The sequence below is a fragment of the Podarcis cretensis genome (assembly GCF_951804945.1).
Source record: "Podarcis cretensis genome assembly, chromosome: 11".
Classification (NCBI taxonomy): domain Eukaryota; kingdom Metazoa; phylum Chordata; class Lepidosauria; order Squamata; family Lacertidae; genus Podarcis; species Podarcis cretensis.
The window spans coordinates 37,639,434-37,656,583 of NC_137180.1; the positions used below are offsets into that span (position 1 = coordinate 37,639,434).

A 17,150-nucleotide genomic window follows, 5' to 3' on the forward strand; every position below is an offset into this window, starting at 1 on the left:
AATGAACATGACACACTCACATTTATGTTTAATATTTACCGATAGTTTAACTGAAACAGCTTTAAAAATTGATTTTTTGTTTTTTACTTAAAATTACAATCCACACAAAAATAAACTTGCTTCCTCCTTAAAGAAAAGAATGCAATCCAGAGCTGAATGCTAAACAAAGAAGTTAAGCCATATCCCATCAAACATTTCTCCATTTGCAATTCATCTTGATAATAGAGATAGAACCTGGGTAAATGCATATACGACTTGAAGCAGGAGATTTCTCTTGCTCAATGCATAATTCATGTGCTCCGCCTGCAAAGTGTGTAAAATGAGAATTTCACACCGCAGCATGAGCCATGGAACTGCAGAGAAGAGGCAGATGAAATCATATTTTACTGTGTGAATTCTGTTTCTTGCCCTTCCAATATTTATACAAAACCATCATTGACAATCCAAATGCACTGACTGATCACCTACTGTTTCCATTGTGTTAGCAGTTGAAAAGAGATCAGGCAGAAAGATAGACAATTTGTTTTTATATATTTTTTAAATAGTAGATCAGGTTTTTAACAGCTGAGTGACTGTATTATGCTTGTATAAGAGGCCAACAGGAACTGATTTTAAAATCCCACTACATAGGCTCTTATTTACTCACGCATCATACTAAAATCTGTATCTGATTTTTAACAGTATGTGATTATGTATCTGAATACCCCGCTATTTCTGAGCAGGATCACTAGCTGTGTTTTAGTTATGCACAACAACAGTTTGAAAGTTGTATTTCTAAGTGCATAATGCACTTGAGATACGGAACTATGCTCATTATTAGGAGACATTTTACCTTTGTTTTGTAAAAAAACAAACCAGAAGCCATGTATTAGACTAACATGTCTTCATCTTAACATTTTTATTATAGGTCCATCTTGACACTTTTTTTATATATCTTAAAATGTTTCATAATTTTATGTCACTTCAAAGGACATTTGCATTCATTATTAAGTATATTTTATAATTATATAAAGTATATACCTGAAGTATATACCTAAACAGAAGGGTCCTTTATGGAAAAAGAGATTCCTTTCAAATTTTCGTTTCAAATGGAGAAAATACAGAAATAGTCAAAATTTAAAGCAGCAATGTAGTTTGGTGGCTTCAATGCACACAGATTCTCTCACAACCATTAAAATGAAAGTTAATTCTGATTTCCCCTAAGTGAGGACCTTTAGAGTTATAGTTATATCAAAGAACTCCAGTCTATTTCACAAACAGAAGTTTACTAACTGACATAGCAGAGGGCACCGCTTAAACATTCCATATGCAATTAAGTATTTTAATATGGTAGATTCCCAAGTTACTAAGCTATTACAATTCTTAAACTATTAATTGTCTTGACAGCTATTATGTCAACAGTAGTGTAATTCTATAGTTGTTTACTCACAAGTTCCACTGAGTTTAATGGGACTTGCTTCCACAAGGGTATACGTATAATGGTGGTGGGGAACTTGTGGCCTTCCAGATGTTACTGTATCCCAAGTTCCATCAGCCCCAGCAAGCACGGCCAACCACCAGGAATGATGTTGTATTTTGGGACAGAAATTTATTTGGAAGCCCTCATTAATGATACTTATCTGGAAAGTCACAGGGAGACTAAGAGCCAGGTAGTTACCCTGGATATATCTGGATGTTGAAACCAATGACTGTTTGTTAGATTTGATGGAAGTTCAGAAGTTCAGAACTCTTCAGTTGATCTCAGAATGTAGAGCTGTGGGATCAACATTCTGACTCATGGAAATTTATTCTGAAGTGGCACAACATTGTATCTTGTTCCCAATACCGATTAAAACATAATTGTAGAGGAAAACAGGAAGCAAAAACAGAACAGAGACTGATAGTATATTTTATAACTAGAAAAAAATATTTATTTTTAAAAAAACACAGGACATGAAAGGGACTGACGTTCAAAAAATCAAATAAAGGGAAAGTGAAGCAATTACTCCAGCAATGTTTCTAAACCGTGTTAATCTGGGTATATTTCATCTGCAAGGTTTAGAAAACAGCAATTATGCAGGTAAAGAAAGAGCGTAATGATCCATCAAAGAGTGCAAACCCAAACTGAAAACCTCCTTATTCCAATTATACACTTTTTCTACCTACAAGGAAACCTCACTGATTTCAGTGGAACTGACTCTTACATGGGCTTGGAATGTAACTCTGTTACACTCTGCTCTAAAAATCTAAGAAGCTGCACCTTTATAAAATTAGTATTTCCTCAAAGTTATAGCATAACTGTATTGTGATTAGGAATTTAGCCAAAAAGGAAGACTGTTCATCATTATTATATGTTAGTATTTTATTTATTTAAAATATTTTAAGTTGCTTAGAGTTTTCCAAGTCATTTGTCTCTGTAGCAGATTAGCAGCCAGTGCAACTTTCTCAGGATCATATGACCCTCTGGAACTGTAGCACTCGGTAATCTGGCTGCCACATTTTGCGTAGGCTGTGGCTTCCAGACCATTCTCAAGGACAGCCCCACACAGAGCATATTACAGTAATCATATCAGGAAGTTAACCAGCCTATGGCTCGCAGTGGGCAGAGTATCCCTGTCCAGGAACAGCTGTAGATGGTAAACCAGGAAAAGCTGTTCTTTGCTGTCGCAGCAGTTTGTGCCGCCAGTGATAAGTCCATCTAACCAATTCCACAGCAGGCCTGTTATTTCGAAGGAAGTGCAACTATATCCATAAGAGCTATCTACCCAATTCCTGAACATGGGAATCAGCAATCCACTGGATATTATGGTGTCCATACATTGGTTCACGGAGTGCACAGCCTGGGCTGATTCATTTGATAAAGTGAAAGAACTGGGAGTCATCTGCCTGTTGATGATGCCTTACTCCAAATACCCCAATGAGCTCTCCAGGTGGTTTCATATAAATGCTAAAGAGCATGGGAGACAAGATGAAACCCTGTGGGTCCCTCCAGGGCTAGTGGAGAATTGCCACCCATCAGGAGTAGACAATACCTCATCTGAATGACCAGCTATTTGACACTATTAAAGACAGTTTGCCTATTAAATATAACTGTTGATAGACTTAGCTGTTTGTGCTGCTCTTCTCACTGCAATTACTACACAGAAATGTGAGATCAAAACACAAATTTGCCACTACTATCAAGTACTGAAGCAAAGCTTTCATGTTGGGAGGCAAAGGTGCCTTTATGCAGTTTGTTCTCACCAACCATGACAACAGGTATCTTGTTTTTAACTGGCCATAAAATACAACCTTCAGTATTTGCGAGTCAGTCACAGTGAAGCTTTTATAAGCATGGTTGCAGTGCTTATCATCTGGCAGCAATTAAGCATACCACAACCTTCCAAACTATGATTTTTGTGGGCCCCTTTATGTACTTTAGATATGCTTCAGCAACACTATTTTCACTGCCACCTGTAGTTGTTCTCATATATATATATATATATATATATATATGCATTTGCCAGAGACCCACACATTTTTATTGCCCTTAGTAGTCAGTCATTTCTTGTGTCTGCCACAATCACCCCTCCCCCCAGTTCTCTGGTAGGTGCAGAGCACTCAGCAGAGAGGTAAGCTTTTCACTTCATACCTGGCAGCAAGGCTGATTCTTACTGCTTCCAAGTGTTCAAAAAGGTGAATGAATAAATAACTCTTCCCTTTTGAAAATTCTGAAGGAACTGTGTTTCAAAGGGGAAAGTGTCTCAGTTGGGCAGGCTGTCACCAAGAAGTGTTTCCCAGTCACCAGTGACAACTTAGGACTAAATTTATCGGATCTTGTGTCAAAACATGTCTACAACGGTGTGAAAATGAGACTTCTATTAATTGGGCATAAGAAATCTACAATCTGTGTGACTATTATCATCATCACCACCACCATCACCATTTAACTCACTGCCATAAATGTCTCAATATAATTTATTTCATAAAATTTATATACCACTTGATTGTAAGAAGGAAAAAAATCAAATGGAGGCGTTCATTCTCTCTACGTAGTCTGGCCACTCTACTACTGCCAAAAACTACAAGGACTGCTGCACAAGTTTGCAAATTAAATCCAAATCATGTTGGTGAAAGAGTACACACAGTGATTAAGCGTTTATACTTAAAAGAGGCTAAAATTACAATATATACCACTGTGGAACTATCCACTATTCATTTTTACTAGATTAGATCCTTTACTTTCAAAGTGGCTACCAAACATAAACCTCTGAGAATGATGGGAATCTAAACCCTGGACTGTAAATTTTCAGATAAAAGTTTATACAGATATGTAAGCTCAACAAAACATCACTGACTGAATATTATAATCAGAACTTTTATCACTTTGCATTTGTTCATCTCCAGTGAAAAAGGCTTCTATAATTTCTTGTGCTTTACAACATATATTTTATATAACGGAAACTGAGACATATTCCATTAGTGTATTGTGCAGTGGTTAATCATCACCTATAAAAAGTCTCCTTCTAGAATTGCAAAGTAACAGCATATTAATTTTCATTAACTTGCAATAAATGTTTTTGCAAAGGACTTCCAATCAAAAACAAAGAATACAAATCTACACATTTCCTGATACGTCCTGTTTCTACATGTCATAAAGGCAATCAAAATGCACCTTCAATAACTCTACTTATGAACACTTATATAACATTAAAGATTTACCTTGGGAGGAAGTGAAGTATGCACTTTTTTTCGAGTCTCCAAACTACTTTCAGAGTCAGATTCTGAGCTGGAGTCTGAAGAACTTTCCTCAGCCGAACTAGATTCTGAATTTGAAGAAGCTAGAGCTGTTTGAGATTCCACTTTATTCTCTTCTGTGCCATCCAAGTCACTAAATATAATATACATGCATAAGAAACTCAAGAGAAAGTTATAAAACCTATAAAATGAGCTAATGTTATATTATTATCAATAGCATTATTATTAACCTATTTACAGCTCTTTCAAAAGGCTGTGTAGTGTTGACTGTATATCAAATTAGTGAACAGGTATGAGCCTCTGGATAGGGACGTGGGTGGCACTGTGGTCTAAACCACTGAGCCTAGGACTTGCCGATCAAAAGGTTGGCGGTTCGAATCCCCACGATGGGGTGAGCTCCCGTTGCTTGGTCCCCTGCTCCTGCCAACCTAGCAGTTTGAAAGCATGTCAAAGTGCAAGTAGATAAATAGGTACCACTCTGGAGGGAAGGTAAACGGTGTTTCCGTGCTCTGCTCTAGTTTGCCAGAAGTGGCTTAGTCATGCTGGCCACATGACCTGAGCTGTCTGTGGACAAATGCCGGCTACCTCGGCCAATAAAGCAAGATGAGCACTGCAACCCCGGAGTCATCCACGACTGGACTTAACAGTCAGGGGTCCCTTTACCTTTACAAGCCTCTGGGTGTTACACAAAGCCTCGTGGCTCCTCCTTTTGTAAGAATGAGCAAAGAAACCAGAAGTCTTCTATTGGGGAGTACTATGGGCTTGAATGCTCCAATTTGTATATACCAGTTTCCTTTGCCATATTCTGGAGCACAATAGCCATACCTAGTAGAGATGGTTTAAAGTTGGTTTTCAGCTCTGGCTTGGAGACAAGCTATATTAACAGTAACCATAATTTGTCTAATTCATCATAATTCATCTAATTCATCAACCATAATTTGTCTAATACATCACCACAAGCCATGATGTGGAACAGAGAATCAGTGCTCACAAGGAGACAAGGAGCACCACATTCCTGGTGGCTAAACCATGATTTGTTCATGATGCTTGAACCAGGGCCGATAAGCATGTGCCATGGGCTATGCAGAAAGTTGCTTTTTGTAACCCACTAAACCTTTTACAGGTCCCATGCACCTAAATCAATCTTTCCCAACCTGGGCTCCTTAGATATTGTTGCACTACAACTTCCACCATCCCTAGCCAGCAAGTCCAGTGGATGATGTAGTCCAACAACATCTGGGGACCCAAGATTGGGAATGGCTAAACTAAATTACATGGCATGATTTCAGAAGCATGATACATGAACCAATCATTAAAACTGAGCAAAGATTTCTGTACTATATAATTAAAACAATGACATTTGATTATTAAGGAAGGGGAGGATTTAGCCATAAATCTGTATACATTTGCTAATATATTTGTTGAAGTAAGCATTGGCATTATGCTATTATTTCTAGGAACCATGTTTAAATGGGGAAAGAAACAGCCCCACAGCAGAGTATTAATACAAACTTAGCAATGTGAGAAATATGCAAATCCATTCTCATTTTCCAACTTGCTTTGCTCTAACCGGAAATGCAACCATCCATCTACAATTCTTCTTCATGTTATATCTCTATTTACCTCTTTAGTTCCTGAGACTTAAATGGCAGCATTCATTCCAGAAATAATTCAATGTAAACCCAATATTCCTTTAGTAAAAGAAAACTATTTTCAATACATACAAATTTCTAATTTGAAGATATGATTCTTCAGGGCAAACTTATTTCATTACTCAGTTTTGATAGGTAATCATTGTTTACCTTACTGCTTAAGAGTTTCAGATGTTAATCTAATGAAAAAAATTTACTAGTAACTAGCTTTTTAACTTTGCAATGATGAAAAGCCTGTATTAATTTAACCTACAGATTTCATTTGTTCTGAACAGGAAAAACAATATAAATCACTTTTAAAATCATTAAATCCTGACTTAAATTAATAAAGTCATAATTAGGGCATTATGCTGTGTTTGTTATGGAAGTGGCAGGGCGAGCTGCTTTAATTACTGTCTGTAATAAAAGGAGCAGAGTGCGTACTGCGCCCCAATCAGCGCTGTCAGCCACGACTGAGCTGAGCTGCAAACTCATCAAGTGAGCTGGCAGCAGGCTACAGAGTAAAAGGGCGATCATGTCTGCAGAGGCCACTTGCTGACAGAAGTGGAAGAAACAGATTCAGACAATCCAAGGTATTAGCCCCAATTACTTAAAATTTTAATGATATTTTAATACATGTTAACTCTGTTAGTAATAGGCAATCTTAAAAAGCCCTAACACTTAAGCAGCTTCTGACCGTCTCCCTTCACGGCCCTTGCCTCCAATATCTGGATCATAATCCTTTTAATATAACATTATTTAGGGAAAAATCAATTGCCTTAGTTGCATAATGGCAAGATATAGAAGGATTTAATTTTAGCCCTCAGCAAAATCGCTGTATAAGGTAATTAAGTGTTTCATAAAGTGGCATGATAACTGTTCAGCCTCCCAAGGTTATGTTAATACACTCAGATCACCACCTAAATATTCAACAAAAGTTACATTAAAAAAACCCCAAGCTGCTAAATTTACATATAACATATATAATGGAAAAGATGAAAATGGATAGCGTCTTTTCAAAGATAATATCATTATGAAAAACATTTATGTGTTCTTTCCACAGACACGGTAGCATCAACATTCCAATTTGCTACCTGTCATAACAAAAAAACCCTACATACCTCTTTAAAACTGCAGTCCCTTTTTTTGAGATACCACTTTTGGCTTTTGGTTTCCTGTTACCATCATCTTCAGTAGAGGAGCTCTCACTACTTTGCTCACTGCTGTCTTCTTCCCCTTTCTTTTTTTCTTGTTCACTATCAGATCCACTCTCTAAAATGCAAAACGAAAAGCCTTTCATTTGTAAGCAATTCAAGTAAATAACTTAATAAAACTATTTAAGTTACTTGGTGTTTAAGCACCCTAGCACAATCCACGTACTTAAAACTGTGAAGGCTGGCTGCTATAAAATGTTGCTTTTATAATTCTACAACAATTTATTCAAAAAATGCAAGCACTCAATAATCAGGTTTGTGGCTATCATACCCCAAGGGGGTGGGGAAGAGGAAGGAAATTAGACATGACCTCCCATGTCCTCTACCTTCATTCCTCTGTTCTAATGTAGCATCATCTTCAACATTTAAGTATTTAATCTATTCTTGAACACACATCTAGTGATGACAATTTAATCAGGAATTTAAACAAGTTATTCGTTTTCTAATCAGCTGGAAAGTGTTTCTAATATCTAACTTAAAGGTACACTTTCCCAGTTTCAGTCCATTGATTCTAGTTATAAGCCTTAATAATCCCTAACGTTTTTTCTCTTGTGCCCTCAGTGTTCAGGAGAGTATGTCAACTCGATTCAAAAACATGTAATTTCTATGTCTATATGTACATGTGCCTATATTATTTATACCTGTACCTGAGCAATTTCTTAGATTCAAATGATGGATGCGATGGCTTGGATTGCCAACATGGCCAAGATGAAGAGTCATGTAAAGGCTTGCATAGCATTACAGATTTTAAAATTCTTTCACCACATATTTTATATTTGGTCTTCAAGTTTGAATTCTTGCAAAGATTTAGAAAAAAAGACTGCAGAATATATTACTTTTATTTAATTCACTTTAAGAAAGTAATATCCGATGCCAACATGATTTACTGATCAGCTAGTACATAGGGGACTCAATAAGAATTAATGAAAGTTATGTGGCCCTAGAAAAGTAGCAAACTCTCCCATATCACAGACATATAACATATCTACCCACACAGCACTGAAATCCTAAAATCGTATCTTAATATTCCTATTGACTTCTAAATAAATGTTAACTTCAGATTTTTACTGAAGCTCAATATGACACACACTTCTGGCATATTTCTATTTAGCATACCCTCCAACAGGTCACACGTATGAAGTGAATGAAGCCCCTACTACATCAACAGCCTTTTCCTGTGGCTGATGCCAGATTGTTGAATTTCCTCTCAGCTAGCTCCCTACTTGTAATATTTCCACCAGCAGGCTAAGACCTTCCTCTTTAGAAGACAAGGTGCATACAGACAACTGTGACAACTGGGCTGCTACCAGGGCAATCAGCATTTTAATGTGGTTTTAAAATGTTATTGGTTGTATTTAAACTATTGTTTTTAACTAGTTTATTTTTATTACTTTGTACTTTAAAATAAAATTTTCCTGAGTATTTTAAAAGAGTCAATGCACCAAGATACAGGAATAGGTATAAGCATGATGTGAATCTACACACATGGGAATAAGGGTCTGAAGTCCATTTTATTTTCGTCTGAATAAACAAGTTTAGCTTTGTACTCTAACATAGAAACCACATTATGTGACTATAAGAATGCACAGGTCTATTCATCACAGTGCAACAATTTTTCTTACTCAAAAGATAAAATCATTCACATGCAACACAAATTAATGGGTTTAAATAATGGGACATACTGGGAACACTGTATTTCATAGTTCTGAACTGTGATCTTTCTTTATCCACACATACCACTGTCACTGCTGCTAGAAGAATCATCACTTTCCTCCTCCTCTTCCTCATCTTCTGATTCAGAGTAGAATCTTTCATCAGTGTGTTTCTTTTTCTTTTCCTTCCCTAATATTGAAGTCCATTCTTTTGCCTATTCATGTTGTTGTTTTTTTAAAGAAGAACACATAGTTAAAAAGTTGTGATAAATTCTATTTACAACCATGAACACTGTCTTTTCTGGCCAGTCACACAGGAGTGCACGCACAAACACAGAAGCAATATATAATCTAACATATAAATAAGGGGGACTGTACTGAGCACTCCTAAACAAACATTTATACCAAAAAGTTAGAATAATCAATGCGGCTTACAACAAAAAATATTAAAAACACAATCCAATTTTATCTCATCAACACAAGTTATTTGTGTCAACTGTAAACACATCTATCTTTACTTTGCAAAAAATAAAGAAAAATGACTGGAATGTTTATTTATTGTTTACTCTTTCCTATTATATTATATTTTCTTTTACTCTATTATACACATTTGGATGATGTGCTTTATGTCCTTCATTTTTTGTTTTCTTGGTGCTGGTCTCTGATGGAAATAATAAAGATTTGATTTGAAAAATTAATGAATATTCTGATCAATAAATATGTTTAATAATGGAAGGAATACTTCAACATGTGCCCTGGCTTTGCTTCTGCTCAGACAGCAGATTTTTATCCTGGTATGGAGGAAGGAAACCAACTTTGTTATGCCAATCAAATAAAAATACAAATAAGAAAACCTCCTAAAGGTTCAGTATCTACCTAGACTCAATCCACTAAGTTTCTCTTCAGTCATCAAGATGTGCTGTGGGCAGCCATCTCTAAGCAATAGCCCCAATTCAACTACCTATTTTAGACCAATTGTGAGCATTTGGGTGGTGCTGAAAGGTGAATATGCATTAGCAGTTTGCGTTATCCAAGAACAAATATTAAATCTCTGGATGTTTGCAAATCCTAGTAAACCACATAATATTCAGATTTAACTTGGAAGGCTGAATTAATTACTGGAATTACTCATATACCAGCAAGCAAAGCTGGAAACAGAGTGACGGAAAGAAAATATATACAAAGAAGATACAGCAGAGGAATATGAAGGGTTTCAAAGTAGCCAACAGCAGCTGAAAGGACATTTTACAATAAGTTTATTGAAACCCAATTGGAAGTCTTGGTAAGTAAAGTAACCCCCCTGTTCCTAAACACACTTGCATAATTCCAAGCTCCCAAAACAACAATATTATTTTGAAAAGTCAACATACCGGCTCAATTACTTCTACATTTCTCACTGAAGGGTCAGGTGCAACCTCTGGCCAATTAGACAACTCCAGATAGCCATTGGCTTTCATGTTCAGAGTATGAGACAAAGTACCAAGCTGGAAGTGCTCCCTATCTGTTGGGGGTTGGGGAGGTAAAGAGGTGAAAAATATACTGATATGAGCTCTATATCACAAAGAGCAATCTTAATCAGGACTAAAGGTAATTGGCGTTACATTACCTCAAATGTCATGGAATAAATATAAACTAGGAAGCTCTTCATAGGTCAAAAAACTGATTCCAGTCCATAGATTACAATAATCTCACCCATAATGGTCAATAAAAAAGCTAATCAGTCAGTGTGTTTAGAGGTGTTGCTCTGAAATGTAGCTTCTCTAAAAATTACTTTACTGTGAATATTAAGAATGACAGCACAGTTAAATAATCCATATACATGTCTTGGCACAAACACATCCAGAATTTTAATAGTTTTTTCTTTGCAAGGAGTGCTGCTTTCGGAGTTTAAAGCAGGATTAAAATACCAAAGTATGAATTTTTTTAGAAAACAGATAAAGTACATAATAAAATTACTAACCGGGGCCACAGGATTATTTTAAATAGAACAGGGAGCAATGGAGGGTGTAACTCACAGCAGTTTAGTCTATAAAATGGCTTAGGAGCCAAAAATACCAGTAATCCTAATATACCAAACACAAACTTAATCTGGAAGTAACTTTAGTTTGACGCTTCTCAATAATAATAAAAAAGCCACTCTAGAAGTTCAAAGTTTTGTGAATGGCCAAAGACCTTTCTACACTGACTATGATTAGTACAAACATAGCAGTTTTTATTATTCAGAAAATGTAAAATATAGACATTACAAATTAAGTTTTTAAATTATTTTGGATTACCAGATACCATTAAATGTCAGAATAAAAGAATTTAGAGTTGACCACTCTCCCTTAAAAAATTGTGAAACTAAAATCATGTTGCTCATTTACAAATTGTAAGCAGACTATTTAGCAAAATTTGTTTTGGTGACTTAAGAATACAGATCTGCAGATAAGATTTGGTAGAAAATTTGACTGACAAACCTTTAAAAGGAGACTCGATCACTGGGGCAGGCTTCTGTGCCAGAAATATTTTTTTGGCATATTTGCTTAAAGCTCCACTCTTCTCATTTGGAACAATGAGCTGCCTAATAAATCTTGTACGGTCTCTGATGTCGTAGCTTTGATCATACTTGCTGAGATTTAATATGTACTGGGTAAGCAATTTTGTCTGTGAAAAACAGGGCAAGAAGAGAATACAAGTTATTTATGATTATTGATAACTCTGGATAAACATATTTAAAGAGGTAATAAAAATGAATGGTTATGTCAAACAAATGTTGTTCCATAGGGAATATGCATTTCTAAAGCAGTAAATGGAATTTTGAAGCCAACGCACATGTCCTCTTCTGTATTGGGGAGGTGAATGCTGAGTACTGAGAAGCAGCCATGTGCTAGATTATTAAACTGCTGAAGTGGAAAGAAAGGCATCATTAAAAAAATAATCATATATGGCAAACCCGCTGAAGGGCCTACGTGAGAATAATGAATGTGGAAATACAACTAAAAACATGGCACTCAAAACTTAATCGGAAAAATATGCAGGACATCAAAACATCAGAGGGTATTAGGAGGCTGGCAAACTGCTTCTGCTGAGGTGTGTTTTATGAAGAGATACTGTCCCTGGCATAAGCAGTGTCTGCACTCTGACTGCACTCAGTTACTTTACTCTGAATTATGACCCATTAAAGCAGACACATGAATCACTGAACTGGATTACTGCAAATTATTTGCAGTGCATTTAGCTGTTACTTTTTCATAAAAGCAAGCTGCTGATGCCCTCTAAAAACCAGGATAAAAGACTTCTTCCCTTTCCCCCCTCACAGCTTAAAGCTTCTGGTAATATTGGTCATTTATTTATATACGTAAAAGCCGGTTATATTATCACAGCTTTTTATAGCATAACCAGACTCTCTAATTTGATGTGTAGGAATATTAATTATTAAAATTACCCAATGCATGTTAACCTTAATAACTGCGTAAGAGAAAATTGGAAACATTATACAAATAGTCCACGGAATACATTTTGTATAAATGTATACAAAAATGCAATAGATACAAAGATCAAAACACTGTATCACTTAAAAGTAAAATATGCATATGTTATAATTCTTCAGTTGAAGAAAAGCTGCAAATCTTATTTGAGTTTATAAAAAGACACATCCTTCAAATTCACAGAATTAAACTCTGATATATAAGCATGCTTTTCTCAACAAGATTTATAGTGAAAAAGCACAATCTCTTTGAAAGAATTTTCTCATGATGCAGAATTGAATATTTTGTTGCTCTATAATTATGCCTGAAGAATGTTAAGTAGTATACACTGTAAAATGGAAAATTATCTTTCTTTGAAGATATCCAATAGTCCTTAGTTCAATATATACTGTTTCATTAGAAATGCAATTCAGTGTTGTTTTGAATGATTTATTTTGACTACAAAACTGCATTAAGTGAAACCAGTGGCATATGATTGTGGCTGCTACTGATTATGGAATATTAAGGCAAGTTGGAAATTTCAGGGGCTTCCAGCACTGAGAAACCAGGAGAAAACTGCTGAAACAGCAGATCAAACCCATCAATTCTGTTCTGATTCTTAGTGCTACTGATGCCAGACACTGTCAGGACCAGTTTCTGCCTACTTCTCTCTGACTAAAGAAGGACGTAGCAAAGTTACTAAAGAAGGAAAATGATCAGCTGGAAACAGAAGGAAGAAATTTGGAACAAATGTAGTGTTTGTTATGCTGATCAAAACATGGAAACACTCAAAATTTGGCAGGGCAGCCCTTTTCTTAAATGGCCTCACAGGTGATGGTTAGATCTCAAAATGTCAACTGAAACTCAGTTACACTCGGATATGACCCATTAAGTTTGTGAAAAGGAAATCTGGCAGTCTTATTTTGCTGAAACACCACTGCCCAATCAAAAAAGCCAAACATGAAGTTCTATACAGAATATTGACTACAGTATTAAGTTGGATGGTAGAGGACATTTAGCCTCATGCACCTTTCTTCCTAGAAGACACTAATGAACTCATGGATTTTGGAGATATAATAATGCAGGAAATTGTTGTAAAGACAGATAAAAATCATACAATGTTGATCAGACATAATTCAGTAAGTTTTTGACAGTTTGAAGCAAATCACTGAAACACTGTTTATCTGTTAACTCCCAAACATAAGGAACAGATATAAAAAGAGTGGCCTAAAATCAGTTCTCAAAACTGGTAATTGCTTGCCCTCCTCCAACTACAATTGCTTCCCTGCTTGAAGATAAGGTGGATTTTGAGGAGCAGAAGGAACAAGGCCATCTGGCTGGCCATTTGCCCTTGTTCTTGAAGGTGCTGGATAAACCCAAAATGATCAAGTGACTGCAGCAACTCCTCTATGATTAAAGGTTAAAGAGTTTGGGTTATTTAGTTTAATTTAGATTAGAAAAAAAGCTAAATGGGGGGACATTCTGGAGATGAATGAAATTATGGATGCAGTATGGAAAGCAGATAAATGCATTTTTCACACACATATCATACTAGAACTGGGATGGTCCAATAAATCTGATAAATACCTAAGGGCACTTGGGAAAGAACCAATGAAGGTAAAGAATGACTGAAAATGGGGGGATTAATTTTGCTTTCAACAAATCTCACTTTAGGTGTTACATATGAACTAGGAATCCTGCTTTATAGGCAATATTTAACTAACCCACGGTTTGAAATTTACTTGTCTGTCTATTTTATAAACCACAATCCTATTTGTATATGACTGTAAGCTGAGATTCTGAACTTTTCTGCTGCCATTGAGACTTTATGGCTACTATGCATGATAACATTACTACATCCAGTGTCAGAGGCAGTATATGTCTCTGAAAACCAGTTGCTGGGAAGCACAAGTGAGGAGAGCGCTTATGTCCTGCTTGTGGGTTTCCGACAAGCATCTGGTTGGCCACTGTAAAAACAGGATGCTGGACTAGATGGGACATTTGGTGTCATCTAGCAGAGCTCTTCTCATTGATTCTCAAATCTTATTTCAACTGAAGAGAAGATTTATAGTATCTGAATGGCAGAGGCATGTAATTTTAAAATGTTTTGGAGTTCTGTTTGATTAGTTTGTACTGAAGGATAGAATCCAAAGTTGCACCTGATCTTGGGCAATTTGTCACTCCCCCTGCAGTTGTCTGCACCAGAGCCCATACAAGAGACTGCTGTGGAGAGGAGGACGTGGTCTTCTGCTCAGTCAATATTGGAATAAATCCAATATCTATGGGTTCTGAATAATGTCCAAGTTGTATGAAACTGTATTTCTTTGGATTAAGGTGCATCTTTTCACTCTCAAACAGGTTGTACACTATATGTACACAGGTTTGCTAGGTTCTAATTCTTTTGGAAATATCTTTGGCCTTTTAGACATGTTTTAGGATTCATCTTTTCCTCTTCAATAATTTTATTATATGACTAACCTTGGGTATGCTGATGAATTTCTGAACCAAGGAAAGGGAGAAGGTTATTAAAAGGATATGAATACTGTAACTCTAAAGCTTGACGCCTCTTTAGTTAATGTTAGTAAATATGTCTAAACAGACTTGTGTTTTAGTTTTCTCTCATTCTTACCTGCTTTGAGTTGGTTAAATATAATTTTGCTCCAAGATTTAAAATTTGCAGCTTCACAAGGTCATCTTCATCAGTGAAGCTCTTGGCCAGTTTTCTTAAAACATCAGGGGCTATTTTTGGAACTCGTTCACAGTATTCTCCAGTAAGCCACAGAATGCTGGCCCTAGCCACGGGAACCTTAAAATAAAAAATGAGTAAACACACAATAATTTATGCATTTGTGAAATACATTTCCTCAATGGTATGCACGTTGGAAAATTAAGATACTTGAAATAAAACCATCACAGTCAAACTAATGGTAAATTAGTATCAAATGCATACTTAGACCTAGTATAAGGCACAGAAACAAGACCTTAATAACAAATACTTGGTTTTAAGAAGCCTTCACTTCACAAGAGAGATCCTAGCCCAGGAGTGGGTAAGCCTTCAGGCTTGCAGAATACTTGGTTATTTTACCAGACTCCTGACAGCCACGAACTGGATTGGGTGCAAAACGATGGCAAAGGAAGGTGAGGGGCAGAAAGCCAGGCACAACGTGGTGGTTCAGAGGGAACAGCCATTTTTACCTACTGTAGGTTTTTTTTTGGGGGGGGGGCTGCATGTACAAGTACAGATTTACAAAAGAATGACTTGAGATCAAGGTTTTTAACAGTATAATTTTGTTATTGGGAGCAGAAGACTTTTTGCTGTTGCCATTGTTAAACAACTGGGAATTGGAAACCACTGCCACTCTACCATGAGGCTTCTCAGTAGATTCTTGTCTAGTTCCTGCCCTAGTTCATCAGAAACTGCTGGATGAAAGACTCAATGGGTGAGTCTGGTAACCTCCAATAATATGACAATTATGAATGGCATATGCATTTAGATTTGTTTGCTGGTTACATATAAAACCACAAAAAAGAGTTAGGCATACCTATGTGTACCACGAGAAAAATAATTTACACATACAGTTCATAACTGACATGTGAATACTTTGTACTCTGGTATCCAAACCCATATGCTAAACATATTGTAACTGGGCACCCAGCATAAAAAATATATATATTCATGCTACTAACAAGATTCTAAATACTGGGAAATGTTAACATGCTCGTTTTACAATGTAACTTTTTTGTGTTTGATATGTTCCAACACCTGCTCTTCACAAGCCTCCTAAATAGTCCTATGCCAATCATATTACTCCTTTATCAAACCTTGGCTCTGTTGCCAACTCAGCTGCCAATGGTAACAAAAAGAGCTAAAGAGTAGAACAGTACAGTGGTACCTCGGGTTAAGTACTTAATTCGTTCCGGAGGTCCGTTCTTAACCTGAAACTGTTCTTAACCTGAATCACCACTTTAGCTAATGGGGCCTCCTGCTGCCGCCGTGCCGCCACAGCACAATTTCTGTTCTTATCCTGAAGCAAAGTTCTCAACCCGAGGTACTATTTCTGGGTTAGCGGAGTCTGTAACCTGAAGCATATGTAACCCGGGGTACCACTGTACAGTGGTACCTCCGGTTAGGAACTTAATTCATTCCAGAGGTCCGTTCTTATCCTGAAACTGTTCTTAACATGAGGCACGCTTTCGCTGCGTGCCTGCCTCTAGCACACGACTTCCACTTGCTTCCAGGAGCACCTACTTCTGGGTTAGCGAAGCTCATTACCCGAAGCGTTTGCAAGAAGGACGGTACATAACGAGAGGTATTACTGTAATAAACAATGATGCTTCATTTATCATGTTCATATTACTCTTCAACAGGAGGGCAGCATTACTTTAGTTTGACCAGTTGAACATTGTTGTCATCCAGAAATGTTCAGCTCCAGCTCCCATCAGCCCCTTCTAGAGTGGCCAATGCTTGGACTATAATTCCCATCATCC

General features: G+C 36.6%; 1 protein-coding gene across 3 annotated transcripts in view; it reads right to left on the minus strand.

Moving 5' to 3' along the window:
* AP3B1 (adaptor related protein complex 3 subunit beta 1) overlaps positions 1 to 17,150 on the minus strand; it is a 149,641-nt gene that overhangs the window by 53,123 nt on the left and 79,368 nt on the right. For all 3 annotated transcript variants that reach the window (XM_079995362.1, XM_079995361.1, XM_079995363.1), the window contains 6 exons: positions 15,292 to 15,468; positions 11,673 to 11,859; positions 10,584 to 10,714; positions 9,299 to 9,428; positions 7,469 to 7,619; positions 4,681 to 4,849 (listed from right to left, as the gene is read on the minus strand). In XM_079995362.1, the coding sequence (XP_079851488.1) occupies positions 4,681 to 4,849; positions 7,469 to 7,619; positions 9,299 to 9,428; positions 10,584 to 10,714; positions 11,673 to 11,859; positions 15,292 to 15,468 (945 nt within the window). The remainder of the gene's footprint in view (positions 1 to 4,680; positions 4,850 to 7,468; positions 7,620 to 9,298; positions 9,429 to 10,583; positions 10,715 to 11,672; positions 11,860 to 15,291; positions 15,469 to 17,150) is intronic.